Below are 27965 nucleotides of genomic sequence, written 5' to 3'. Positions count from 1 at the left end.
TAAGTTCGTCATCTCGTTTATCAACCTCAGATATCCCCCCTTCCTGAAATCATCAAAGTTGAAACAGTGGGGAAATGAAGTAAAGTAAAAAAAAAAAAAAAAAAGGCCCAACCAAGGAAGAGACGTCTGTACGGAGTATGTCTGTACGTACCACTTCTGCAGGTACACACACCATCAGGCTATGCGGTTGGTATTTTATCCCAAGGTATGACTCCAATTGTACAGCTTCTGTACCATCAGCTTTTCTTCTTCCTCCTTTTTATTTGGTACATGTGCTTTCAATCTCCTTTCTGCTGCGGAGTCCCGTCGGCAGTCCCCTTCCCCCCTCCCTTCTGAGAAGCGGGTAAGAAGGGGAGTGCTGCAGTAGCGTCCGCGTGGTATGCATGCAGGTTGGACAAAGTTAAAACTGTAACCACACTACTGCCTTTTTTAATAATAGAACGGAGGAGGACGGAGTACGGAAGGGAGGGGGGAAGGGGGTGAGGAGGTATGGTTGGATATACTTAACACCCTGCCCGTACCATGGTCTGCGAGCGTGATCTCCTCCATCCGATATCGTAGTATCAGGCGGCTGGTGAACCTCCCTTCCCTCCTCCCCCCCTTCCCCTCCTCCTCCCCGGCCTAAGGCATCAAAGCGTGTGATCGTACCATTGACAGTCGTTGCCGATGGTAAACCTGTGTGTCAATGCTCATGTCGGCCATCTTCCCTTTTCCTCCCCCTTCTCTTCACATCATCTCCTGCTCATCACAAGGCGTATATGCACGTACTAAGCGGGAAGCTGCAGATAGTCATCACGTCACAGTCCAACCAACAACCCCAAAGACAACCCAGGAAATTTAATAGCCCGCCCGTGCAGGCAAAAAGGAGCGGTATGACGAAATCGAGAACTGTAAAAGTAAGAAGTTAATATGTAAAAAAAGAATAGAATGCACTCCACCTTCTTCTCAGCCACTTGCTGCTCTGACAGGGGATGCAGAAGATCAAGACAACCAGCTTCTTCATCTGCATGCCCACCATGGAGTGAGAGCTGTGTGCTCGTAAACCAGACATCGTTATTCCACCAATCCTTTTGCCCGACGTCGTACGGAGTACAGCCTTTTTGGGCCGACCCTATTTTTTTATTTTTTATTTTTTCCCTTTTATCTTTTTTTTTTTTATTTTTTTATTTTCAAGCAGGATCGGGCCGCACCTGCATGTACTATGATAAAATATCGCCGTATTCTTCGTACTCCCTCCAAACTCTCTGGTTCATCAGTAAGGCCCATGGTAATCTGGCATGAAGCGACCACTCTTAGCAGAAAATCTCTATTTTCAGTCAGAGGAGGGCCCTTAATACGGGACTTTACTCCGTATTAATATCGTCTAACGCACCGCGGTAGTCTCGCCTTCTCTCCTTTTTTTTTCCTTGCTTTTTTCCCTTTTGCTTCCTCTTGCTGTGTAGTAGTATTGTATTCCTTTTTTTCCCCTTTCCGGCTCCTTGCTTTGTTTTTTAAGCTTGACCAGCGGGAGGTGTCGAAAGAGGCAAGTCGCAAAGCAGTGCGTTCGGGTAATCTGGATACCATCCCAAAAAAAAAAAAAAAAAAAAAAGGGCCAGCTAGCTAGCAGGCAAGCTGAACCTCTTCGTGCCATTTGCCGTGTCCATGTCTCCTCAACTTTGGTTCCTGGTTACGGTGGAGGAGAGGTTCCTTTGGGCGTGGCGGACGGATGGTATGGGCGGCCGGATGGGCGCGGAAGGAGGTCACACTTTTCGCCTCAGCGAGCTCTGGAGGCAGCAGCTTTGTCTATATCCCGCCTCTGTCCATCGCATCTTGTCGTCTGCTTCTCAGCTGCAACCGTACGGAGTACAGAGTAACTCTGCTCTGATTGCGTCAGTGAAAAATAAAAAGAGGGCCGCCCATCGTGACCGCTGGGCCTGCCAGAAGATTCGCCGCCAGCCCGCCAGCCCGCTCCCAAGGATCCGGGTCCCTCCAGCGGCCCAATGACAGGGCAAAAGCGACTAGTTCCACGCTCCCTCCGTGGACGTTGTGGGCTGTGGGCTCTGTGGGCTTTGCTTTTGCTTAGCTCTCTGCTCTGCCTATCTCTCTCCTCTCTCCCTCTCTCTGCGCCTCCCTCGCTGTCTCGTTTCTTTTCTTTTGTGGATTTGCGAGCGATCGAGCGAAAGGGAAGGGCGGAAGAGCCGAATAACCCAAATTTACTGGGCAGAAAACGTGTAAATTACGGAGTTACCGAGACCAGGAAGCTGGGAAGTCACGTGGGTTCCACTGTTACATACCGCTTTACGGTACGAGACAGGAGTACCGGTTTCCTTACTTACATACTTACACGCATACATACGTACATACGTACATAAATACATAAATACATAAATACGTACAGACGCCGCAGCAACAGCAGTAAAGCAATACACTGAGAAGGACGCCGACGACATCAGCGATTCCAGAGGCCGGTCGGCTATTCTGGCGGATGGGGCAAGGTCTCCAGCATGCGGCGACCAGGCTGACGATGAGAGATGACGAAGATGGCATGGCTGAAGATACGAGCGGCGAGGGAAGACAGCGGGTGGGGGAAGGATATCCCCAGCTCACAGCGTGTCCGTCCAGGATGAGACAGAGTCCAAGGAGACCAAACTCCCAGAAGACTCCATATACCTAAAACATGAGCCGGCGGGTGTTACTTCCCCCTCCAGCCCTTTTCAGCAAGCCATCTGGCGCCGGAATTATCGCCGACTCGCCTCGGTCAACGCCGTCTGCTGGCCGTCGTCAGACTGGTAGAAAATAGGCCGGACGGCCTTCGTACGCAGTCCAGGCGATGGTCGGGTAGCGCGCTAGTCAGGGGCAAGGATAGGGAGGGCAGTGCATCCTATCCGGGCAGAAAGAAGACTGGCCTGCAAGCTGCAGCGGGAAAGGAAGACCATAATAATAAATGATTAGTGATTGATTCAGCCAACATCTGGAGACGGGGCCGCGGCCAACAAGATCACCCCCCTACACCAACACCGACGAACAACGGACAGCCCACAGAGAAGACTTTAGCTTGCGCTTCCCGTGCCGTGCTCCCAAAAGAATGACATGCAGGAGAGCCCGCAGAACGGAGGGAGAGCAGACAGACGAGAGATGTGGGCATATGGGTAAGCGGCTCTCTATCTCGACGCCTAGCTTAACCTAGCTTAACCATCCCGTCAATCCCAAGATGCCGCGGGACCAGGCTAGGCTATATTCAGTATGGAAAGCCGTTGAAGAAGAAAAAGAAATAAATAAAAAAATACAAGCACAACAAGCCTTGAGATGGGGGATTTAGCCAAACTAACCATCGAGGTAGGTATTTTATTTATCATCATTCAAATCAACCATCAACTCATGGAGGGAGACAAGAGACAGACGGAAGAGAACTCAACCCGGATCAGCTTCCCCTAGGTTCTTCCCCAGCCTGGCCCTGGCTGCCTTCTGCTCCTCTAACCCTCCCGTCTCTGTGTTAACTGGATGGAGTATATGTATGGATGATTATTTTTATCCATCCATCCATCTCTCTATCTAGACAACGAACTATACAAAAGTATCGACATCCAACCCATCCCTGGTCCCGTTGCACATCATCATGCCGTCTGAATCCAAATTTAGCAAGTTTGTTTCTTTTTTTCTCCCCTCCTTCTTCGGAGCTTCCTATGTTTATCCTTCACCTGTGTGATGTTTTCCTGCATCACCCACATATGCAGCCGGTCTGGTGACCGTATAGTTTGCCTGGTTCCCCTGGCCTTGGAGTCCTTGACCTTGTCTTGCTCTGGCTGCTCTTGCTGCCTTCTTTGCCTTGTTTTGCAGGCTTCTCCATCCTCTGTTCCCTACCAGACAGTCGTGCTATCTCCCCAGTTCTCTGGACATTTTCCTCTTTCTAGTCACCCACCATCTCGTGCTACCAAGGGAACGTTCAAAAACGGTAGGTAAGGCTTTTGGCCTGACTTTCACCCCTCCGTCTCCAGGCTCTATGTAGTCGTGAACATCCAGCACTTGCGAATAATGTGTTGATCTGACCTTCCAGTGTTCAACCTGGTCCGCGGTTGTGTTCGATATGACCAACACAAACAAGGAAAAAACGAAAAAAAATTTTTTTTTTTTTAAACTATTCTTAGCGGTGCGCAGCTGTTGGTAACGGTAACGGTTGCGGTCGCGGTAGCGGTAGCGGCCCGCTCCCGCATCCTCCTCGCATAAAGCGAAACTTGAAGGGCAAAAAAAAAACGACCAAAGCAACAAGGAACCAAGGGACAGACGAATTCAGTTACTCCGTACTCCGTACGGAGTACACTCAATGAGATTGAGGAACCAAGACCAAGGATAATATGTTAACAAAAAAAAAAAAAAAAAAAAAACAAAACAAGACAGCCACACCTGTTGCCTGGTGCCTTCAGCGTACTGAGCAGCCCACCTGCCTGAATGCTTGGTCGGACGTGATCTTTTCAAACCAACAGAAGAAAGCCAAAGGAATAAGAAAAAACGAGGGACATAAAACGGCTAGGGAGGAGCGGGTAAAACAGACCTGGGGGAGGCAGAGGAATGGAAGGGGAAAAAAAAAAAAAGAAAGAAAGAAAGACGGGCGAAAAAGAAAACGGACAGCGCTAGATGCAGATTATTTGCTGAAGGATCACCCGTGTCTACCAATTTCATTGGCCTGAGATGCGAAAATTCAGGAGGGAGAAAGAGCGAGTCGAAGATGCTGGCACAGACCAAAAGACAGGGCTGCGGCTTGTACAGAGTACGAACCAGTCAGACGAGCGAAAAAGGAGGGAAACTATATATCGGTCAATCAGCTATAACCTGCCCACCAGGCAGGATCAAACCAATCTTTCCGTCGCCCAGATCAATTTCCAGTGTTCTGCATTGCATTGCATGACATGGCACATTGCAGATTGATCATGTGTCTTTTGAGTGTGTGCTGCCTGCTCAACCATTGGTTCCTTCCCCCCAGGAGGTCCTTGTTGCTTTCTTCTTCTCCCTCTCCTTCCTCTGCCCTTTTAGCTTAACCTGGAGACGGCATCGGGCCGGACAGGCGCGCTACGCTTCCTTGCAGGTTATGCCTTCTTACGTGGAGGGGGCGGGAAGGAAGAAAAGACAGGGCAGGGCATTCAGCTATGCTTACTCTGTACCGTCCAGCAAGCAGCCTTCCAAGAATGTTTGTCCGTCTGAATGACCATGGATGCGCGAGGATGGTCAGTAACGGTGACGACCAGAGCAACCGCCTACCCTTCTCGACTCAATTACTCCGTCAACATGAGAGCACAGGCAAAGAACATGCCGGGAGACAGGAAAAGTTCACTGCATATGCATGTTGCACGCTGCATGAGAGGGAAAAAAAAAAAAAAAAAAAAAAAAAAGGGTCGGCTCAAGTAGTTAGCGAAGACGGAGCGGTGTGAGAGGGCAGGAAGGAAGCAGCAGGATAGTCTCGTATCTGTCGTCCCACTGCATGCGCCAGCATAACCATCCCAGATGTGCCCTATCTGTTATGGATATCATCTGTATCTATGTAAGTGCCGATGCCCGTATGTAATGTGTGTCTATGCATGTGTTATTTTAAGATATTTACCTTCCCCGTCAGCCCGCACTCTAGATATTATGGCAGTTGACTCTCCACGTAGGGCGGGAATAAAATGGTACGGTACCTTGAGCAGTTATCATACGATAACAAGAACAAGACATGCTTTAACCCCATGTTCGTCCATGAGCAGAAAGACACGGGAGAGCAGAGGCAGAGAAGCAGGAGTCCTGGGTGAGTTCCAGGCGAGCCAGTGCCGGAAATCCATAGCGCGCGACGGCCCAGTCCTGCTTCTGCACCTGAGCCTGAACCAGAGCCTGAACAAGAGCCTGAACCTGAACCCGATGTCGACATCGATGCTGCATAATGAAGGTAGCCAAGTACTCGCAAGCCATGGCTCAGGGGGCTTCCCGTGGATGGTTGTACGGGAGAGACCAATGGTATTTGTATTACCGTACCCAGCGTATTATATTACGTACCATAATTAACATACCTACTTACATACCCGGTTGCATACATATTACATAAGCTAACCCAGAGTTGATTTTCTTGTTCTCGCCGTACAGAACGACGACGGACATCGAATTATCCACTCAACGAGCGTTCTTCCTATTATTGATGGACGATTGATCTGGGATGGCACCCAATAGTGCGAGCCACGAGAAGCAGAAGACGGCGGGAAGCAAAGAAACGAGACGGAGAGGGAGAATGGGAGACGGAGAAAAAGAAAAGAAAGGACCATGGCCAAACAACTAGTCGCAGGCTTGTTACACCAGACGTTTGCCCTTCCCTCTCGTCTGTCTCTGTGGCCGCCCAACCCCCTTGCCTCTCGCTCATCCTGAATGGCTTCTCTCGTCTTTAACTCGTCCATCCGACCCCCTTAGCGTCTTCTTTTTGCTTTCGGTGCTTGCAGGCCCATCCCTGTCTTCCCGCTAGGCCCGCATACGTCTCTGGTCATGTGGTTTGGCTGTGGCCAATCACCGCAAAGCGGCGACGGAGAAGGATGGGAGGGCCAGAAGTTGGGCGGTTTGGCAGCATGAGCGGCCTCATATATCAGGTCGCGGCATAGACTTAAAGTGGTGAGGGTGATGGTTGAATGAATGGCGATGGGTGCAGGGATGGCTGTGGAGTGCTGGGTTCTCTCGCTGACTGCTGGAATAGGACAGACAACTTCGAGGCTGCGGGAGTTGCTTGATAGCCGTCAGCACACCCTCCTGTTGCACAGCAAAGCAAACACCCCATCATCGCTGGCCTGGCCCTTGTTGTTGCTGCACCAACTTACACATACAACTCATTGACCGAGCAATGCAGTAGCGGGAGGGCCGCGGAGCATCCCGTGGAAAAGTAATGGCCGACGGATGGGATTGGCGGGCCAGCCTTTCATATCTATCCTACATTACTCATGCAGCAAAAATAGTCATCCACCATCTGGACTGCGGACGTCGTATCTCTCTTCCCGCCTTCTACTCCGCACATGCACAGTGAACAGTCAGCTTCAACAGGAGACAGCTACAGTGTGCATGGTATATCAGAACCTCAGGGATATCACCATGCCTCTTACTTCACAGCAACCTACCTGTTCGTTCCAAAGGTTTAACTGCAAGAACGGAGCGGCATACATAACTACATGTACATACCCGGTAGAAGCCAGGTTTATATGCCTGTTGTACGGATCTTCGACGCAACAAGTTGTTTTCAAACGCCTACTGACACCTAATCGCCTTCTTTTTCCTTTTCTCCTTTGCATAAAAGTATGCTCGAGATGCAGGACTGCGTTGTTCGTGTCCCTCGAAGGCAGACGGATGCACACACATTCATACGCTTACCCTCGAGTGGTCCCTTTTTTTTTTTTTTCGGTTTTCCTTTTCGCCCCCAAGCCTTGGGTTGATACGGAGTACGTACCCAACTCTTGCTTTGCCTGCTTGCTTCAACTGCTCGAGATAGTCATGAGCTTTCTCGTTCTCTCACTCTCCCCGCACAGAAACAAGACAGTGGTCGTGGTCTATAGTTCAGAGTTCTATAGTCCATCTGGCTAGCAAGACCAGGCAGCCACGGTTCTTCACCATGTTTGACGGGGACTCTTTCAATTCAATCTAATCCAATGCACCTTCCCCCGCAGTCCCCATCCCATAAACATCTACATACCTCAACCCATTGTTTCGATGGAATGCAAGTACCAATCGGGTAACCGTGCATGCATATACTATGCCTATATATAAACCAGAGACAAAATAGACATCCAATTTATATTTCATCGACAAGCCTGATTGATCTCTTTCCTTGATTTGAAAAATGACCAGGCTCGAGCGTGCATAACATACATGCACAGGATCGTCTTCCTCCCCCTTCATCTGTCGTCTTCATCCTACACATCCCCAGATTCATCCCCGTCTTCATCCTCGGGATCCGGCATGACAATGCTGTTCAGGTATGTGACCTGTCGGAATGAAACATGTCAGTAACATAAAATCACGGATAAACCTTATTTTTTTTTTTTTTTTTTATCCCTGGAGAGCGTGATAGATATATGGAAAATATCTATTTTGCATGGCCAAGCAGAGGCACGAAACGACCAGGACGGCCTGCTCCCCCCAGCGAATCTTTATTGAACACATTGAAACGCATGGCGGTGTTCAACAAGATGGTCCTTCACCCCATCATATTCTTTCCCTTTTGCCTATTATCCCATGTTGCTATTGCTCTGCTGATATGCTGAGCTAACAGACAGCCTGGTCGCTAAGCGAGATTGACTTCCGTACTCTTCGCTAGGACACGGTAAATTCTTTTCCTCTCTCATGGTTTTGTGGCTGGCAGGGATTGAATTGCAAGGGGGCGGAGAACATAGACCAAAATCCAAAGGAAAGACACAAGCCAGAGAGATTTGAGTAGGAGACGGAGTGACGAGGAACCGGGAGGACGAGGGCAGAGCATGAAAGGGTAGGGATTGAATGAGAGGGATAGAGGGGGACAAGAGGGTTCGATGCCCGACTCACTCCACTGCTCGTTTTACGTGAGTTGGGTGCCTCTGCCCGAATTCAGCACATTGTGCATGCATATCATACCTGCATGCGACAGTTAAGCCGCGAATGAGAGGTTACAGTGTGTGTGGATCATGTGGGACAGATGAAGGCTTTGGGACCCTGGAAATGTAGACGAGGGAAGCCGTGAGAAAGCCGCCGTTGAGTCGTTTATGAGTCTGGCGTCAGTTCGGAGTGAGGGATGCTAGGGATGGGATGGCCTGGGAAAGGGAATGGGGGATGGAGAAGGGATGGGGCTCTGGCTCCGGCCCCGGCTCTGAATATGAATCTGGCTTGAATCTGACTATTGCTTTGACTTTGGCTTTGGCTTTGACTCTGGAGTTGGCATTATTGGCTCTGCGGTATGGGAGAGGCCGTCCGAGAAGGAGGGAGGGAGGGAGGGAGGGAGGAGGGGGGGGCAAAACGGACAGGATGTGCAAGGAGACAACTCTGCTGCACATGCTGCCGGAAAGACAGATTTTTACTTACAAATTGAACCATGATCCCAACGATATGAGCCACTCGGCCCATGGCTTCTGGTCCACGGAGATCCTGGTCACCAAGTTTCTTGCTCAACGTGAAGCTTCGAAGGCGGAGAAGCTCAATATTCTCATTGTCCGCGTCGTAGCCCTATCAGATAATAGAGTTAGCCATCATGTAACTAAGTATATCTCAACGGTAAAAAATTGGAGTGGGAGGGGTGTGGTATGGGAGCCGTTGTAAGAAAAGGAGAAAGAAAAGGGAGGGTTCAATTTAGTTAGGCCCTCTTTGAAACCTGGTTCGAACACTATCTCTGACCCAAAGTCCCAGAAAGCGGAACCCAAGTGGCTGCAAAAGCGAAAGAGAAGGTTCGAAATGGGGGAGCGGCTTCCATCCACCGTGGCAACTGAGAATGGGAGAAAAGCGCAGTCAGTGCAAATCAAGGGCCGCGCCTGGTCCGCCCGTAACGGGCCTTCAAAGCCCAAAACCCTGGTGGCATCCCCGCCAGGAAGACGAGCTGGAGGGCTTGAAAACACCCGTCAGGCCCGAGCGAATTGATATAGGCCTTTCGCTGGAGCGGATTTGCCATCCTTGCTGGATGATGGGCTGGCTGAGTGACTTCCACTTCGATGAGGGAGTAAGTTTCATCGAGTTGGAGTCGCATCGCCGACTTGTTCCGGAACTCAGCGGAAGGTAACAGCTCTAGGTTGGTCTGGTAGCAAAACAACTTACTATGAGCGGGAGTTGGCCTCGTCAGGGTTGGGTCTACGGGGAGCTAGGCCATAGACGAGAGTTGGAAAGGTACGTCCAGTGGTTTGTGCTCGTTTGGTGGCTAAGTTGACTGACTCGAGCGGTGGTTGCAAATAGGTTGGCAGGCATCTACCACCCTTACTCACTCCGTCACCCACACCTCGATGAGACCCTCGACAGATATCTCCGAGCATATAAAACTATGAGACTTTTCTCTTTGTTCTTGAGATAGGCAAATGAAAGTGCCTGTGGAAAGACAACACTTTGGAGTGGCAGCGGTGATTCATATAGGTTGCAGGTGACTGAGGCCAGGACGAAAGATGTTGCTCAACAGACGAGAGCAAAATTTACCTACCTTTGGTCTAGTTTTGAGTGCACTCTCTTTATTTTGATTGACAAAGGCCTTAATAACCTTCTTTTCATCATTAGGAACACCCCCGAGGATCTCGCCCCTGACGTCTGGATGCATCAAGATGTCCTTGAGCCGTTGCGAATCCCGATCAATATTCTGGCGAATAAGAGCGAGTTTGCTAGCTTCTGGCATCCATAAACCGGACCCTGTGATTGTACGTTTGATTAGCCTCTGTACTATCCATCTATCGTTATCTATGCTCACGCGTTTTCTGAGCAATTATCCCTGGGATATGAACTGGTCACAGGGATGGAAACAGATAATGCCGGTGGCCGAGCCAGGTATTCAATGTGAATTAGGTTGTAGTGAATTCTGGGTAACTCAGAGACTCACTCACCTATGAAACACTTGCCAGGTTCTAGGTGGAGGTAGTATGCTGCGTACGGGCCTTTCCGTCCAGTACGGGACCTGCAAGGGTTGTTCATAAGGGAAGTAATATAATATATGGCAGGATATTAGTGAACATACCATGCCGCTGAGAAATGTGGCTTCGGTATAGTTAGCAAACCGCGTAATCAAGTATAGGGAGCATGATAACCTTTCGGCCAAAGCTCTCCTACTTCCGACTTAAAGCATGGAAACTCTTACCTTGTAGGGTGTTTGGTCATGGCTAAACCTAACATCTCTATATATCCTAAAGACCTAGAAAGATGTACTGTGATCAGCATATATTCTAGAGCATATTGGTACTTTATGGCATATGCTTACCAAGTCTTTTGCTGGCAACTCAGGGATTGTCTCGTCTTTCTCAGCTAGCTTCTCATTCAGTGCTTCAACGAATGAATCCCAGTCCTTCTTAGACTTTCTATAATCAACATCATGATCTTTACAATCCATGCATCAGCATATACGTAGAAATACAATTAGTCTATGTAAGCATTCAATCCCGTATTGTATGCCTCCAATGAAGATCGTGGACTCACTTTTCAACCACTCACGGTCATTGTTTTCCTTAAGATCTGCAAGGAAGAGGACGGTATTTGGATGTATAGTGCCATCCTCATAGGGTATCCCTCCATCGTCTCTGGGAGTCGGAAGTTTGATAAACACTTCTTTTCCTGGTTCAAGGCCAGTCCTGACACCTTCTCTCCAGAGCTCGTTTCCCTTGCTATTTTTTCGGGATTCAGCAACGGGATCCTTCACACCACTCTTTCTTTTCTTCACATGCACTGCTGCTGGTTTCTTTTTATTTCCTCTTTTCTTCTTGTCAAGATTCTCGTCCTCGTCTTCGTTATCTTCCGCAGACTCCTCAGCGCCTGCAGATGTAGAACTTTCTGCACCCGAGAAATATGAATCCTCTGTCTTGTTGTCCTTTTCCAGCAAGGCTCGATCCGAGCACTCTGATGCCAATGGAGTCAAGTCACTGTCACTCGAATCGGGCTCCAAGGCGTCTTGTTCAAAGTATTTGCTCCTTATTGCGGTAGATGAGGTACGCTTGGAGCTTCTAGGCTTAGACGGAAGCTCTTTGGAGGTAGTTCTGCGGCGTTTTGTACCTGTATTCTGTCTGGAGGTCGAGGTATCAGGCTGCCGTTTGGCTTGCTGCCCTGTAGGCGCTGAATTTCGAAGTGAACGGCGAGGCATGGCTGGTGAGCGGGTAGTTAACTAGTTGTCGATGAAGTGGTTATCGTCCTGGCATGACACCCGGCCTTTGGAGGCTCAACGATGAAAAAGCCTCATGGAATTAATTGTAGACGTCAATGACGCTCAATGGCATAGCTTCTATGCTCACTTTGCGGGTTATCGAGGCCTGTACCTGGAGTCGTTGCTAGTTAGTTAAAGTTTAGTCGCGCCTCGACGGGCTGGAATGATAACTAACTAACTAGTTAACTAAGTTACCGAGGTCGTGAGCCCGAACGGAGCATTTCTCTTCCTCAGCCATCCCCAAGCGGTCAATGATATATCGTCTCCTTCTAACCATTAACAGAGGAGGATATGGCGCATATTAAAACTCGCGCATATACGTTATTATTCTTGCTGAAGCTTGCCCTAACTAGTTAACTAGTTATAGGGTCGAGAAAAATTCTTCACGGCGGAGTCGTGCCCTTTTAAGCGCTAGTTAACTAACTAGTTGGCTAACTGGAGGCAGGGGAGCATCCAACAGCTGCATGCTAGACGGTGATATTAGGGAAAAGACAAACAAGCGGGCCGTTAAAAAGGATAAAAAGCTATCTCTGTCTGGTTCACATTTAAAGAGAAAGCTGTACGGGAATGGCCTCCATACCTTCCAGTTTCACCTCAAAAAAGGAGAAGATACTAAGGGACCTGTCTGTCCCTGAAGAAGACTATACAGACCTATCCCCCAAGGGCTCGGTGGATGTTGCAATTATACCTCTTATACGGGACATCAACCGGCTGCCGGGCCTTGTGACGACGAGCAGCTGCGCTGGGCGCATCAGTGTGTTCGTCGAACGAGGGAAGGGAGGCAAGGTCCAGGCTGATATCACTGCCCCTGGCACTGAGAGGGCTCTTGACGGTCGTGAAAACACCTCCTCAGAAGATAAACCCGGTCACGACAAGCGTATAAGGACAGAATATGGGAATAAATTCGTTCCTAAGGGGGGGAAAGGCAGTGGAACATGGCAATTTGTCTCCCATGACCCCCTGATATTCGATGGCGAGAAAGCGGACAAGAGTCTGCATGAACTTTTTGGGCTAAAGCCGTCGAGGACCGCAATAAACCCAAGTGAAAAAGGCGAAATACAACTGGTCAAATTCAAATTCGAGCCTATGGTATGCATCTGATATTCCACCGAATTATTATTTGATTACGCGTTTCGCTTCTCTCCATAAATATCAAATTTTGTCTATTTTCCGTCTTTTCAACATGCTGACTTTGGGTGCAGATTCTCCATATAATGGCTGCATCTCTAAGCCATGCCCAGCCTGTCCTTGCTGCTGCCAGTAATGCAGGCTTCAGAGAAAGTGGACTCCAGGGCCTTCGATGCCTCGAGGACCCGGAAGCATGTCCTATTGTCGCTGTACGATCCTCCGGCCTAGGACTTGAGTCAATCATAGGCTATATTGAAAACGATGGTTCGCCTGAAGCTACAGCCCGTAGTTTCGTAACCGAAGAGTATCTGCAATTGCTTGTTCAAATTTCGAATGAACGGTTTGCAATTAACACGGAGCGCATGGAAAGATTTAGGATGAAACTCTTGCATTTAGGTGGAGGGCAAGCGCTTGGTAACCCTAACCTGCAATGGGAGGACCCAATAGCTAGGAGAGCAAGAAAGAGAGCGGAAGGGCTGGAAAGGGGCAAAGCCGCGAAAGAAGCACGAAAGCCAGAAAATTTGGCTTCAGTGATTGATGATGATATGATATTTGGAGTTAATACGCTAGGCATATAAAGACATATAATCGATAGCCCCCTCTCCTCTGTCTTTTACCAAAAAAATTATAAACACACACATCAGTCATTATCAGTCATTCTGATGTTTCCAGGAAAATGATGCTTATAATCGATGTGCATCTCTTGCAAAGTAATATTTGGATAGAAATTAGCATCGAGGATGTCTTGATACAATAAAGACGAAGCGGCCTTACCCCCAGTCTTAGTGATGAGATGCTAGGAACAATCAACTGGAGGTACAAAAATCTGACATCGATTCGCCTGGACAGGCTACTCTAACAGTTAAAAATACATAATTACAATAATGCCAGCCGCTAGCCATTCCTTGCCGGATTGACTGCCGGCTAGCCAACTGGGAGCAACGCAAGAGACAAAGGAAAGGTGTACAATAATGCCAGCAGTTCGGAGTCATCCCAGACGGGATTTTCCGACTGCTAGCCAACTGGCAGCAATGCAATTCTTGAACAAATGAAATATACAATAATGCCAGCAAGTCAGCGCGTCCCAAGGGGATTTAACTGCTTACTAGCCAACTGATAGCAACGCATAGACAAAGGAAAAACAAAGGAAAAAACAAAGGAAATCAAGCGGCGGTGTTGACAGCCGCAAGCCCCTCTGAGACCAGGGCCTTCATCACCCCGATCTCAGTGTTTATGGCGGCTTGCAGGCTCCGCCGCGCTCCCTCGCCCCGCCACTCCAACATGAGTGGCCCGAAGGGCGAGTTGCCATGTTGAATGGCGTCCCACGAGTTGTTGAGCTCCCCAAGGTTGGGGACTCGGCGTAGGACTGCTGCCCGGATTAACCGGGCATACTCCTAAGGACAAAAAGTCAGCATTTGTTATTGTGTAGTTTCGAGAACAAGCCATAGTTACCTCCACACTCTCCTCTCGCGCATTAGCCCTGCGCGTAAGGGCATCAAAGGGCCAGAACACCACTGTTCTGGGGACGGGCCCCAGTGCTTGTCCGGCTGCCACCCGGAGAAGATATTTCTGACGTTCATTGAACGTCGAACATCGGAGTCCTGCGTTAAGGAGATCCCTTAACAGACGCTCATCTAGTTGGATGACTCGTCTAGCATTAACCTGCTGGAGCAATGCTTGCAGTTGGCGTCTGGTAGCATCAAACAAAACATTGCGGTGCTCAACAGTGTAGAGCGACTTTGAATCCCAGGGGAACTGGGCAAAAAGGAGCTGGTTAGCGTAAGACTCTAACGAAATGAAGTAAAGTACATACTTTGTCAAGGGTGCTGATCATAAACTCGTAGGGACGCTGCGGGCACTTCTCGGCGAACGGAGCCTAGAGCGGTGATTAGCAGAAGCCCACACACGGCGGTACTCATGTAAAGACTTACTCTCTTCGGTGCTTCAGCAAAATGAACCATGCAAAACAGCTCTTCATTGGTCAAAAAGCCTTGGAAACCAGTGGAGTACCTATCTGTGTTTGGCTGGATTTCTGGGATTCCATTCTTCCAAAGGACACACTTTGCACGGGGGAATATCTCACGAAGCAATGCGTCTTGCGAAGACATTTCAACATGAACATGCCGGTCACCAAGACGTGGAGAGTGAGCAGGTAAGTTACGATTAACCCATGAGAGAGCCTCTTCTGCATCAGCTTGTGTAAGTAATTCGACATAGCAGTCCATAGTCTTAGCAGTGGATCGTTCCATAATAACATGGATAGAAGTGCCTCTGCTTTCTGGAAGTAATTTGGCTCGACGACCAAGAAAATGCGTAACTTCGCGGGCCAAAAGGTTGTAGGGGATCTTTAGACGAATTAGCTCGGATCAATAGAATGTCTATTGAATATGAGAACCAGAAAAAAAAAATAGTTGGAAGTGGTCAATCCAAATCCGTTGATAATAGGGGTATCAATCAAAAATGGAGATGTAGCAAAGCAAATTACATGTAATGATATTCAATGAATTATGGCGGAAACGCTAGTAAGACTTACGTTGCTGATCTTTAATACAGCACCAGCTGGGGCTGGTTGAGGACCTGTGCCAGTCTCAAACGGATCTTCAATTGGAAAACGCTGAGCAGCCTGAGGTAAGGCTGTAGGGGTATTGTTGTTCATGTTATGAAAGCCATAGGCGTTTGAGAGTCCATTTCCTGGGAATGGATTATGATATGACCCTGGAACTGGGGCTTGTGGGTATTGAGGATTATGATAGTGAGGAACAGCAACATTGTTATTGTTCCTCGGATCATGGCCGTTTGTGGTCATATTATTGTAGATACCATATGCGTGACCCGGATTGTTCATAACAACCTGGGAGTTGAATGGTCTTTGCTGCTGAGCAGCCTGATGAACGGGCCAATGAGCAGAATGTTGGGCATGCTGCTGGGCTGTATGCTGAGCTGAACGATGAACAGGGTAATGAACATGTTGTGGAACATGTTGCTGAGCTGAATGCTGAACAGAATGCTGGGACGGCTGCTGGGATGATTGACTCTGACTTGGAGGTCTCACTGGAGATGAAGAAACGATGAGTGGGCCTTTGTACTCGCTTTTCTTTGGCTTAACAGGGGAAGAAACAGGCGCGATAGGCATGGGGGGCGCTTTAGAAACAGGAGCAGACACAGAAGAGGAACAAGCAGAAGTAAAAGGTCCAGGAGCAGAGACAATAGGTACTTGGGGGTGGAAAGCATAGGCAATTCTCCATGTAGGCCGAAGATAACGACGGAATTTCAGGGGCGGAACAGGACGGATGGATCTTTGAAAGTTACCTTGCTGAGGATACTGGACATTACCTGGAGCCGTACTAGGGATTGCTGCCATAGCCGGAGGCATCCCACGAGACACACTGTTGCTGTTGGCGTTGCCATTGGGGTATTGCCCCTGAAACTGGCTTCCAGGATACATTTGGGGCAGAAAGGATGGAGGATTTGGTAGAACAGATAGCTGAGGATAAGGAGATTCTGCTGCTGCAGCGTATTGACGGCCACAAACTGATGCTGGTGAAGGGGGTGGAGCAACTGGAAGACTGCAAGTTGATAAGGGGCTGGAAGAAGAGAGATGAGAAGGAGGTTGGAATTTTTGTTTTTGTGTGGAATGAGGTGTAGGACCGAAAAAACAGGCGAGAGAAGTGCGCGCCAAAGGAAAATTTTCAACGGGAGTTGGCGAGCTCTCGCTTCCAGAGACTTGTGCGTCGACTGTGGGATCTGCTGGGCCGTCCTCGGGCTCGACGACTTCGGCAATGGTGACACTTTGCTCCGACATCTGCTGGGCATCCTGGAGCGAGGCCACCGACGCTGTCGTTGCCACAACGCTACTAGCCTCTGCAGGCTGATATTCATCCTTGCTGTTTGCGGTGGTATCAACATTCTCTTGGACTGAATTACCAGACGAACCTGTCGAAAGCTGAGACCCATACTCCTTGACCGCGCAGGAAGCCATTTTGGGCAATCAACATATACCCTGATGATCTTGACCTGACTTGATACAAAAGCTCAACTTCGAAAAGCCCTTGCTGGTGACGGGGTAAAGATATCTCAAAGAGACTGAACAGAAGGATTGGGGTAAAATGCAGAAACTAAGGCAGGCAGAGAAAGAAGAAAGAGGCTTGTTAATTTATTTCGAAAGATCCTAGATGGCAGCCTTGACCACAAACTTGATACCACTTTCTGATAAAAGGAAAGGAGGTACTTAAAGGCAAGGTAGTGAAGGCAAAAGGAGATGAACAGAAAGAAAAGAAAAATGTCAACAAACAAGAGAAGAAGAGGCTTTTATACCTGTTATTGTGGGATGCTTAGTCGCCGCAGCGTCGACAGTGCAACATAGAGCTAGGCAAGGTATAAGGAGGACGAGCATGAAAGACTATGACAGGCTGTGATATAGGGGCAAGCAAAGACATGATATAGGATTTAAGTACCTATAGATGGAAGGATTAGTAGGTTTATAGGTATCCAAGTGGCACATAAGGAATAGGGAATGCCATATAATCCGCAGAGTGGAAGATTATATAAAGCTGGAAATAGTGAGTACTGTCTGTCACTTGCATATTATACCCATAGAATAAAGAGTCAGGCCTGGATAGATCTTGGGAGGTCAGAAGAATAGCATCCCACGCTATCTAACTGGGGATACTGAGATTCCTGCCTTGTATTCTAAACGTTGTTACTATATATTAAGGGGGTCAGGAAGCCACTCCTAGGGAAGGGGGTATGATGTGGAAGTCCTATATAGACTGACATACTCGGTATAAGAATGAAGAGTTTTATACTCTTACATTCATATATTGGTCAGTGAGTCCAGAAGTAAGGGAATAGAAGAGGTGGCTGATATTGTGGAACTTGAGAGGTGTGGTCAAAATTTCCTAATTAGGTAATTCGAGCCGCATAGTATAAAAACCGCCAGGTATGAAAGAGGGTATATATAAATGGCAACAGGTATCAAAATTGATTTACGCAGTAAGACAAATCCGGTAGGTCTGATATAATTTGAAAATATATAGGCGAGAGCTGTAGGGTCACAGTTGTCCGTAGTTAGCATAGATATTTGTTAGACCTTCCAGTTCAACTTTACGTCATTTACAAACTTATTTACAACACCTTGTAATTGAGTCATAAACAAGTTTCCATCAGACAGGTCAGAGCATACGGAACATAATGACAGAGGGATGTCTCCGCGGTAGTTCGAGCGTTTGGCTTAAAGCTGACGATAAATAGGGGAAATACCACTAGTCGAACTGTTGGGATAAAGATTAGTTGAATGCAATTTGGATGGATAGTAACTGGTGGAAGCATACGGGTGTTAGAAAGGATTCCGCAACAAATCGCGCACGAGCGTTTAACTAAAGGAATTTACGTTAGAAACCTGGCCTCATGTGAATCGGAATAGTAAAAAGGTAGAAGGATTCCAATCGGCAATAGACTCACGAATAGTCTCATCTCAGATATTTCCTTGTCAACCTCCTCCATGAATTCGATGATAAAGTCAACCAGCTTGTGTTTTAACATAGCTTCCGTGTGGAAGTTTGTGATCAAAAACGAGATATCGTAACCCTACCCAGGTTAGTAATCGATGGTTGAATCTAATAATACTATGCCAATATATGAAGATACCTTAACAGGTTTCCGTCGGAGGATAAAAAAGGCCTCTGCTCGCTGAGTTAAGAACCTGGTGAATTTATGTACGAGGATATGCTCGATTTCATCTGCCTGCTTGATTCGGATGCTAACTCTAACGCTGTTTACGCTAGGTTCTATAAGAACTTTCTCTTTCTCATTGCGCGCAACCGTAAGCGGATTAAGAAGAAGTTCTGGAGAAGTGGCTGCTTCTATTTCCGGGACGTTATGTCGTTCTGAGGTCTGGGAGGCAAAGTTCGATACCGCAAGGGCAGCGGTCAGAGACGAGCGAACGCATTGGAGGTATGGTCGTAAGGATTGTGACTTAGTGACGTTAGCCCTATTCGAGGTGTATGAAATGAATTTGGGGTCCTGTATACCATGCTGATGGCTGTTGACTGGATAGAAATCTGTATGCGAAGCTAAAAGATCTTCTGACCGGGATTTCCAGCGCTGTAAAACGTAATCACAATTCAGTCCGACCTTGAAGAGCACCACTCTTGCTTGGTATTTGGTCCGTCCAGTCTTGTCCTATCTTTGTCTGTCGATGTGTATCTCTCCTGCTTGAGGTCGGTTTCGATGGCCCAGGTTGACGTTGCTGCGGGTTGGTGGGTGTTTGCATTGTTTGCACCGCTCTTCGCCCCACATAACTAGAAATAACATCCTCCAGTTCAACGACATAAAAGAGAGGGACAGGGTACACCGCGCCAGGAGAAAGGCAGCTCCAGAGTCTCATATCTACTCGAGTTGATTCGAGAGCTCCTTTTTTTCAGTGTATTTATCTGCGGGAAGAATGGATCCTATTTCTGGTAGGCTGTGACGTCTTTGATTACTGATGTGATGAAGTAAAGCATTGCCAGGATCCTGCTAACGACTGTCTTAGTTGTCGTCAAACATCAGGGTAAACGCTACGAAGTAGAGCTTGACCCGAGCTCGAATGGCGAGACATTCAAGTTCCAGCTGTACTCTCTAACGGGCGTTGAACCCGAACGACAGAAAATATTAGTCAAAGGAGGCCAGCTTAAAGATGACACTCTCCTATCTTCGCTCAATGCCAAAGCGGGCCAGACATTCATGATGATGGGTACCCCAGCCAACGGAGAGTCCAATCTAGCATTGAGGAAACCGAAGGAAGCAATTAAATTTTTGGAGGACATGACTGAAGCTGAGGTTGCAAAGGCTGACGGCGCTACACCGGCTGGTCTTTCAAATTTGGGAAATACATGTTACCTGAACTCCACCCTGCAGACCCTGCGCCTCATCCCCGAACTTCAGGAAGAGCTGCAGAGATACAAAGGTACCGCACAAGGTAGCTCGAGCCAGTTTAACTCAGGCTGGCCTGATCTCACGGCCTCCCTTCGAGATTTGTACAAACTGATGTCACAAACCCAGCGGGGGTTTCCTCCAATAAGATTCCTAGATTCCCTCCGTACTGTCTTCCCGCAATTTGCACAACAAAGCAGGGATGGACATGGCTATGCACAGCAAGATGCAGAAGAAGCTTGGTCCCAGATTATTTCACAACTTCGCCAAAATCTCATGATAAAGGATGCCTCCGATGGCAAAGACTCGAAAGCCGTTTCCTTTGTTGACAAGTATATGTCAGGGACAATCAACTCGGTTTTAGAGTGCGATGAGCCGGCTGCCAAAGAAGGCGGAGAGATGGCCGTAGAAAGCTCTGACGTTTTCTTCAAGCTAAATTGCCATATCGACAAAGAAATCAACCATCTTCACGATGGAATCATGGCTAGTCTAGAAGAGAAAATCGAGAAGCACTCACCTACCCTGGACCGAGATGCTATCTACACCAAAAAAACTCGAATCTCGCGTCTCCCGAAATATCTCACCGTCCACTTTGTTCGTTTCTTCTGGAAACGGGAATCGCAAAAAAAGGCCAAAATTATGCGAAAAGTCACATTCCCGCAGGAAATCGACGTAGTCGACTTTTGCACTGACGAGTTGAAGAAGCAGCTCATTCCAGTCAGGGATAAAGTCCGCGAGATTCGAAAAGACGAACAGGACATGGAACGTGCACGAAAACGCCAAAAGATTGCTCATAAACGTGAACAAGAAGAGAAACAAGAAGATCGTGCATCTGAGCCCCTGCAAAAGAAGAAAATGGCCGAGTCAGCAACCGATCAGAACAAAGACAAGCCCGAAGATAAGGATGCTGCGCCAGAAGTGTTCAAATCAGATGCCGAATACGAAGCTGAAAAGGCAGCCGCCCTTTTACAGGCTAAGAAAGAGCTCTTTTCTCTTATCAATGAAGACCTTGCTAAGGATGAAAGTACAAATAAGTGTGGACTTTACGAACTACGGGGTGTCATTACCCATCAGGGAGCTAGCGCCGACAGTGGCCACTACACTGCCTATGTAAAGAAGCAGGGCAAGGTAGTGGATGGCAAGAGACGTGAAGAAGATGGAAATTGGTGGTGGTTCAACGATGAAAAGGTTTCTGAGGTACCTGCAGAGAAAATTGAAACACTATCCGGAGGTGGTATGTAGCATCCCTTGTTTTCAACGTATTGGAATAAGTTTCATGACTAACACTGTTTAGGTGAATCACACTCTGCCCTGATCCTTCTTTACAAGGCCATCGACTTGCCCACTGCTGATGTTCTTAACGAGTGAGGGGGTTTTGCTCCGAGGGACCTATTAGGTAGTAGGGCCTGAAATTTATTTTCTATTTTTATTGCTTTCTACTAGCCAGAGACCAAGGTCTCGTTTAGATTGTCCGTGGTAAAGCTGGCATAAGATTGTTTAGCAATAAGGAATATCTCTCATGACCCCGCAATGGAGCTGTCTATGAGCTTATGTAGATATCGCTTCAGTAACTCTTTAGTCCCAAGGGTTACGATACTCCCGGTTGTTCTGTTGATGCCTGCTTCTACCGAGTACAGCTTTCTAGACTATAGGTGTTGTATAGACTAACTATTAGTTAAGCGCACTAGGGCGAGCTAACTAGCGCGGTTAATTTTACTAGTTAAGTTAGATAACTAGTTAGTTAGCTGGTAGACTAGCGCCGCAAGCGACGCCCTTCAACTTCAAGAACTGGACGCTTCCAGCAGCTATGCTAAAGAAAGTCCCGGGCGAGGTTGTCTCGCACTGTTACTCCTCAATGTGCTGCAGGCTAATACAGCATGGACTACAATCCAGAGTCCGCGCATACTCGCTTCGCCTAAACCCTGTCTTGCCGCTTAGACAATTATCCAAATACCAATCTCGCCGCCTAACAACGGTTACCGTTCCTCCTCCCGGCCCCAATAAATCGCCTCGCCGACTCCGTATTTTACTTTCCATACTTCTGTTTGGCTACCTGGGTAGGAGGTATATGTCAAGTGAGATAAATATATTTGCTGGCCCAATAATAGAACCCGACAGCCCAGAAGATATAGAGATAACAACATCCTTGAATTCCCGATTTGACCAGCTCGAGATTGTGAAGAAACTACGAGAAGATCCAGATTATACGGAATGGGAGCCATATGGTAACTTTACTGAAGAAGAGAAGAAGGCGAGGCTTACTAGCGGGTGCCTTCGGGGGTCCAGAGGGCTGTCGTGCCAGGTGTGTTCAACAATATAGGATTGGGATATAATATGTTGTCAACTGACGGCAACTAACTATATATGTTCGATAGCATGTGTTCTACAATTCTAAAGAAAACACCCTCAAATCTGTCTTATACCTTGGCAACGGGCTTGATGGATGGCCTACTGTTGTGCATGGTGGTACAATCGCTACAATTCTTGACGAAAATATGGGTCGTTTAGCCATCGAGAATCTACCCGAGCGCACAGGGGTTACTGCCAATCTCAACATATCCTATAAAGCCCGCCTCGGGCGAGACCAATACATAATAGTCGAGGCAAAATATGATCGCCTCTTGAGTTCTGAAAGGAAGGCAGTTGTTGAAGCCGTCATTAAGGATGATAAAGGGAAGGTCTATTCGGAGGCCAAAGCATTATTTGTGTATCCTAAAAAACTGAAGTTGAGGACACTGGGAGAGAAATTTTAGAGTAAACCGTTCTCCGCGCTCGCTCATCTCAAACTAGTCTATGCCCCAATATCAACAGACATATATTCCAGTAATAAAACGAACAACTGATACATTATTAGTAGCAAGACATTATAAGTACATAGTAGGTTGGTATACAGGATAAATAGAACACTTGAGGATCAAAGTGGTGTAATGACGTTGAATTAGAACGACTTCACACGGTGTCCATCCTTTCAAGTGAGCTCTTGCCGATCCAGCAGGCAACCCGACTAATCGAACCGGAATTAGCAGCTGGCTTTCGAGTATTTACTCCCGGGAGCTGCTCATCGAGGCTAGCTCGGCTGCGAATCCCTGAAGAGGTCCCAGTCTGGTTTTTATCGGATTGGTCCGCGTCGTTTGTTGCCGTGGTTTGATTTAAACTATTCCTCCACTTTTTGGCACTTTTGCGGCTCCCACTTGCTCCTGGGTATAAGGGTTTGCTCTTTGACTTGGAGGGACTCAGAGTAGCTTCTGGAAATGGCGGAGCTGGTAGAGGAGGTGCAGCGGATATTGCAGGTGAAGCAGGCGTTGGGGGTATAGGCATATCTATCACCAAGTGTTCTGAACAGTTACACCCACATCCAGTGGGGCATAGTGTAGAAACGCTCTTCTCCACAGAACCTTCCGCGGTAATATTCGGCGCAAACCATTGAGAATGGCATTTGAAGCAACACATATGGCCACAGGCGAAGCAAGGGCTAAACATGCCTTGAATCACCTCAGTACATATTGCACACGACATATTTTGCGAACCCGGCAATGACAGGTTGCAGTTGAGGCATTGTACATTCACAAGTGCGTTACGTCTGCTATTCCTCCCGATAGCTTCACCCAGTGGATTTTGTGTTGGAGAAGAAACTTGTAGGGCAGATCCGCATGTTGCACAATGATGTTGCAGGTTGAGTCCTTCAGCCAGAACTTCTGTTGAAGGGTGGTGGTTAACTGCCAGGCTATGGCGCCTATTGACGTGCTTGGTCCGTGGATATTTGTTGTTCGACTTATATAAAAGGGAGCGTTCTGTCTCGTTGTCGACAATGGAGGCCATTTTCAGAACTTCAGTTCCTTGTATAGGCATGTTCCATATAAATAGAAGATGAGCATAGTTCTCTCTGTAGGCTTGATAAAGTGATTGGAGTCGAGGATCAAGCAAAGGGACCTCGGCCCTGCAATCGTTGTCAAATGCAGCTTGGTGTTTCTTGACAATCTTTATGCTTCTTCTGAACTTATTCGCGCTTGGTGAAACCGGTTTATCGCTCTCTTCTGAATCTGAGAAGGTTAGGGGTGTGCCGATTGCGGAGGGAGTAAGATAACTAGGTAATGCGGACGCTGCCTTGTTACGGAGACCACCAACAGAGCTCCAGATACTAGGTCCATGGGTAGTGAGACTGCCTATTGGACTAGGTTGCTTCTTAATGAGACCAGTTGGAGGTGAAGATGACGCAGATGGCCCGAAGGTTAGAGATCGTGAGAGTGAGGAGGCCAAGGTATTGCCAAAATTGGTATTTATCCGCATATTAGAAGGCGGGTCAGGAGACCCAGACAGAGACGTATTATAACGGGATTTACGTTCCATACTGGACCTTGCCCCGCGAACTCCGGTGGGAGGCGTGGTTCCTGTCGAATACAGTGGTGGGGTGTTCCCGTGCCACTGATCAGCAGACGAGCACCCAGAGCTGTGGGATGCCGATATATTAGGTAGGTCTTTGCTTGCCAGCGGTGTGGTATTATGTTTCCCCCTGAACTGCTGGTCAGAAAAGCTTTTATCATCCAAGAATTCTGAGACCCGGGGCTTGGACGGATCATCTGGAAGAAGTCGCTTCATGTCAGTCTCGTACAAAACGCACGAAAGCATCCCGAGCATCTGTACGTCTCCAAGCTGTTCGAAATGTCCAAACCTATATATAATTAGCGTGGTGTGGCTCTACAAAAAAAGAAGAAGAAAAGAAGAATGCAGTTAAGCAATTAAGGATAAGACGTTGCAGGATGGCTCACAAAGCAGGGATAAACCATCGGGCTCCGAGAGGATGGCTCCCCCACGTTTTTTGTCTCTCGCTGTTCAAGCAGACACCACTGTCTTTTCGTCGCAGGCTGCCCACTGGATTGCTAAGTATGTGCCGTAAACGATCCTTTACACCTTTAGTATCGGTTGTCTGCTTATTATCCAAGAGTAAATTCAGAAGCCCCCAGACGTAGGATAGATCTGAAAGCCCCGCATTCGCTGCAACTACCATATTATGTGAGCAAATCTCCGCACGGTTCCCAAATATTTTGTACTGCTGAGCAAGTTCTCGTTTTGCAGGTAATATGTCATTAAAGTGGTATATGTGGACATAATTCTGACAAGAGTCCGACGATGATCTGGCAGTGCTAGGCCCAGCAACAGACCTCTGTGAATTTCCTGCAATTGAGCGTGCTAGGTGAAATCCAATGTTACCGTGTCTCCAGGCGTGATTCCCTTGGAACTGTTGAGGGAGTGAGCCTAATAGATCGGAGGAGCCAGATGAGCTAGACGAATCGTATGAAGAGTCATCAGAAAACTCTGAGCCACCGTCTTCAGTGACAATACCACCGCTGACAGCCGATTCGGCTGTTGCCCTTGGCACCGGGGAGCCCGTTTGAAGGCGCCCAAATCCTTCAAATACCTTGTCATTGCGGGATGATCCGGCCATGGCCCTCAAGCTTATAGAGTCTAGGAAGGATGGAGGTTTTTCTTCCTTCTTTGGGAAGAAACAGACAAGCTGGCCATCGTTGGCCCATAAAGCACCGCATGCTCGAGCAACTGGAACCATGACATTGGCATTGATAGGGCGAAGAAGCTCAGAAGAGCTGAGAGCAAGATCCGAGTCCTGAAATTGGCCAACGTCTTCGTCCTCATCACTTGACTCATTACCAGCAAGTATATCAGTAGACTTAAGATGTTCGCTTGGTTGATTCTTTGCCAGAGCTACACTTTCCTCAACGGTATGTTCTCCAAGTAAGTATCGAATCACTCCTTCAAGGCAGCCTCGTTGTCTTGAAAGATATGTCTCCGCAATTGCCTGCATTCCAGTAGTAACAGTTTTGACTAGTTGGCTTGTTACCGCAGTTGTTCTTTGGACGTTGAAAATAGGTGCTTCCATTCGAGGGTATTCTGTGGGAAACTTGATATCGATTTTGAGGAAAACATTCGAGTTCTCCGATCCCCAGGGCCCGTGCATCGAAATGGTCGCTTTCCGCTGCCCAACATTGACGGATTCAAACGCTACACGGGTGAATTTTTCACCAACATGGATTATTTCATCACCCAGAGTTTCCACTTCCCATCCAGAGATTTTCACTCCTCGCATCCAGGAAATTGGGTTCATATCAGCTCTAAGAGTTGTGCGCCCACGAACACTGCTTGATTGTCCAATGGGTCGAACTTGACCCCATCCACGCGAGTATGGCATGCTCACCCCACTCATCCCTTTGAGAGTATTGTTGGCGGCAAGATATTCTGATCGTTCACCATAATCCTCACCCACTTCACCATGCTCGTAGGAGTGTTCATCATGAAAAGTTTTGTAGGCTGCCCCTTTTCGAGTAAGGTTAAGTAGGGGGTTGAATGGCTTGCCCTTTTCGTAGCCTACACCTTTTAGGATTTCTGGGTCTACACGATGAAGGCGTAACTCCTTGTCTGTTCCCCATGAGACAAGCTGAAATTCTCGCTGATCCATGCCATCTACGATGCCTCCCCTCTGCCTCCAAAGAAACTCCTTGACCTGGCCCTTATGCCCGGGGAAGCTGTGGACCAACGGCAGATCATCATGTTCACTCCTGTTATTCTCAGCTGAAACACAGCTATATAGGTGAAGGTCACTGTTTCCACGTTGTGGCATCGCCAGAACACCCCATCCAAACGGGGTATGCCGTGTCCGCCATACAGGAAATGGTGTATGGGTAACGTTCTCTGGCCTGTTTCCTTCTTTTGAATAGTTCCAGAACTTTATTGTTTTGTCTAGTGCACAGGTGACAATAGCCTCGGGCCGAGTCCTGTTCCAATCAATGCCGTAAATTTTCGTCCCATGTGCCTCAAAGGTGCGTAGGGGATATGCGCCTTTTCTATCGTCCCATATGTGAAGCGATTTATCGTGGGAGCTAGCAATAACATGAGGATCCTGTCGGTTCCATTTGACTTGAGTTGCCCCGGTAAACCAATCCGAAAAAGAAACAACAGGCCTGGCGGGTGTTCTCAGGTCCCAGCAATGGACAAAACTATCGACAGCGCAAGTAGCTAGTAAATCAGGATGGTGGGCTGAAAAATTTATATCCGTTATTGCTCTCGAGTGTGCGTGTAGAACATGTTCTATAGAATTCTGTGAAGTCCGCATAGCCAAATTCCAGACCAATGCTTTTTGGTTTGATGTGCTTGCCACCCAAGAATCCCGAGCGGAAAAGGGAGACCACTGGACATCGGCAACCTCCCATGCTGTTCGGTGAGGAAGATAACGGGGAGGGGAATACGGATTATCGAGATCTATAACATGTAGGCCTTCCTTTCTAGCATTCCGTCAGCCATAAGTGAAGGGTCGAATTTCAAGAATTATCTTACGATGCAAGCACAACATCTCTCCCGCAAGGCGATATTGACATTGACCCAACTGCTTGATCAATGTGGAATGAACTGTCCTCCCCGAACGTGGGGCTATCGTATGCCGAAGCAAGCGGTCCTGACTCGATTTGGCCCGCCATTTTTCGAGTTCAGAGAAGGGCTCCGTATGATCGCAAGGTTGAGGAGACGATATACAGTGCAGTTATAGTTCCCATGCACCGAATGTTAATCAACTATGTAGGAGATGTCCTAATCCACGCGTTGACAGAAGCTTGCACTACAGCAGTCTGCGCGTCTAGAGGTTCCGTTTGCATTCTGGGGATATCTCGGTCGGGATCCTCGCCCGTCGAACGTCTCTGAGGACTGCAAGAAATGGCCTTAAATACCCAAAGTAGAGCTGTCAAGGGCCTGGGAATGTGTCCCTCTCTATGCCGTCCTAGACGGGCTTGGAGAGTCAAACTGCAGTTGTGGTTAGTTAGTTACATAAGCAGCGCCTTACTGGGTTGGATTTAGCTCATGGCACGTGCTTCTCCTGCAACGAGAGGTCTTGGCACCTGCGGGGAGCAACGTCTGCCAAAAGAAAGGTGGGATAAAGCTGGCAAACAGTTAAGTTGAATCCCAGCAGTGAAAGACTGAGAGACCATTTACTTGTGAAGCAGGGCCGAGGGATAAAAGAATTACTCCGACGTCTCGTGGATACCGAAAACCATTTCCCGTTCCCTGGACTCTGCAGCGTTGCCGAGCGAAGATTTGACAGGGA

General features: G+C 48.0%; 8 protein-coding genes across 8 annotated transcripts; 4 read left to right on the top strand and 4 right to left on the bottom strand.

Annotated features, from left to right (window-relative positions):
* Positions 1-8754: 8754 nt before the first annotated feature.
* Positions 8755-9261, top strand: ARB_01990 (uncharacterized protein; the record flags this gene model as incomplete). Its single annotated transcript, XM_003011716.1, has 1 exon — positions 8755-9261. One exon carries the CDS (start codon positions 8755-8757, stop codon positions 9259-9261), a length of 507 nt encoding a protein of 168 aa, XP_003011762.1.
* Positions 9262-10747: 1486 nt separating this feature from the next.
* ARB_01989 (uncharacterized protein) lies at positions 10748-11761 on the bottom strand (the record flags this gene model as incomplete). Its single annotated transcript, XM_003011715.1, has 3 exons — positions 10748-10822; positions 10889-11004; positions 11104-11761. 3 exons carry the CDS (start codon positions 11759-11761, stop codon positions 10748-10750), a joined length of 849 nt encoding a protein of 282 aa, XP_003011761.1.
* A 627-nt stretch (positions 11762-12388) lies between these two features.
* ARB_01988 (DUF207 domain protein) lies at positions 12389-13527 on the top strand (the record flags this gene model as incomplete). The annotated part of the gene is made up of 2 exons (XM_003011714.1): positions 12389-12910; positions 13024-13527. The coding sequence occupies 2 exons, from the start codon at positions 12389-12391 to the stop codon at positions 13525-13527; spliced, it is 1026 nt and encodes a 341-aa protein (XP_003011760.1).
* Positions 13528-14112: 585 nt separating this feature from the next.
* On the bottom strand, positions 14113-16928 carry ARB_01987 (uncharacterized protein; the record flags this gene model as incomplete). The annotated part of the gene is made up of 4 exons (XM_003011713.1): positions 14113-14343; positions 14402-14719; positions 14881-15294; positions 15483-16928. The coding sequence occupies 4 exons, from the start codon at positions 16926-16928 to the stop codon at positions 14113-14115; spliced, it is 2409 nt and encodes an 802-aa protein (XP_003011759.1).
* A 1406-nt stretch (positions 16929-18334) lies between these two features.
* ARB_01986 (uncharacterized protein) lies at positions 18335-19220 on the bottom strand (the record flags this gene model as incomplete). Its single annotated transcript, XM_003011712.1, has 3 exons — positions 18335-18535; positions 18596-18996; positions 19082-19220. 3 exons carry the CDS (start codon positions 19218-19220, stop codon positions 18335-18337), a joined length of 741 nt encoding a protein of 246 aa, XP_003011758.1.
* Positions 19221-19391: 171 nt separating this feature from the next.
* ARB_01985 (uncharacterized protein) lies at positions 19392-21229 on the top strand (the record flags this gene model as incomplete). The annotated part of the gene is made up of 3 exons (XM_003011711.1): positions 19392-19407; positions 19482-21095; positions 21156-21229. The coding sequence occupies 3 exons, from the start codon at positions 19392-19394 to the stop codon at positions 21227-21229; spliced, it is 1704 nt and encodes a 567-aa protein (XP_003011757.1).
* A 700-nt stretch (positions 21230-21929) lies between these two features.
* On the top strand, positions 21930-22614 carry ARB_01984 (thioesterase family protein; the record flags this gene model as incomplete). The annotated part of the gene is made up of 2 exons (XM_003011710.1): positions 21930-22112; positions 22237-22614. 2 exons carry the CDS (start codon positions 21930-21932, stop codon positions 22612-22614), a joined length of 561 nt encoding a protein of 186 aa, XP_003011756.1.
* A 196-nt stretch (positions 22615-22810) lies between these two features.
* On the bottom strand, positions 22811-27345 carry ARB_01983 (uncharacterized protein; the record flags this gene model as incomplete). Its single annotated transcript, XM_003011709.1, has 3 exons — positions 22811-24530; positions 24628-27153; positions 27206-27345. 3 exons carry the CDS (start codon positions 27343-27345, stop codon positions 22811-22813), a joined length of 4386 nt encoding a protein of 1461 aa, XP_003011755.1.
* Between the last annotated feature and the right edge of the window lie 620 nt (positions 27346-27965).

The sequence above is a fragment of the Trichophyton benhamiae genome, assembly GCF_000151125.1.
Source record: "Trichophyton benhamiae CBS 112371 chromosome Unknown Abenha-G-c-62g06.r1, whole genome shotgun sequence".
In the NCBI taxonomy this organism is placed as follows: Eukaryota; Fungi; Ascomycota; class Eurotiomycetes; order Onygenales; family Arthrodermataceae; genus Trichophyton; species Trichophyton benhamiae.
Note: the sequence above shows the minus strand (reverse complement) of the source record. Positions and strands in the feature narration are given on the sequence as shown.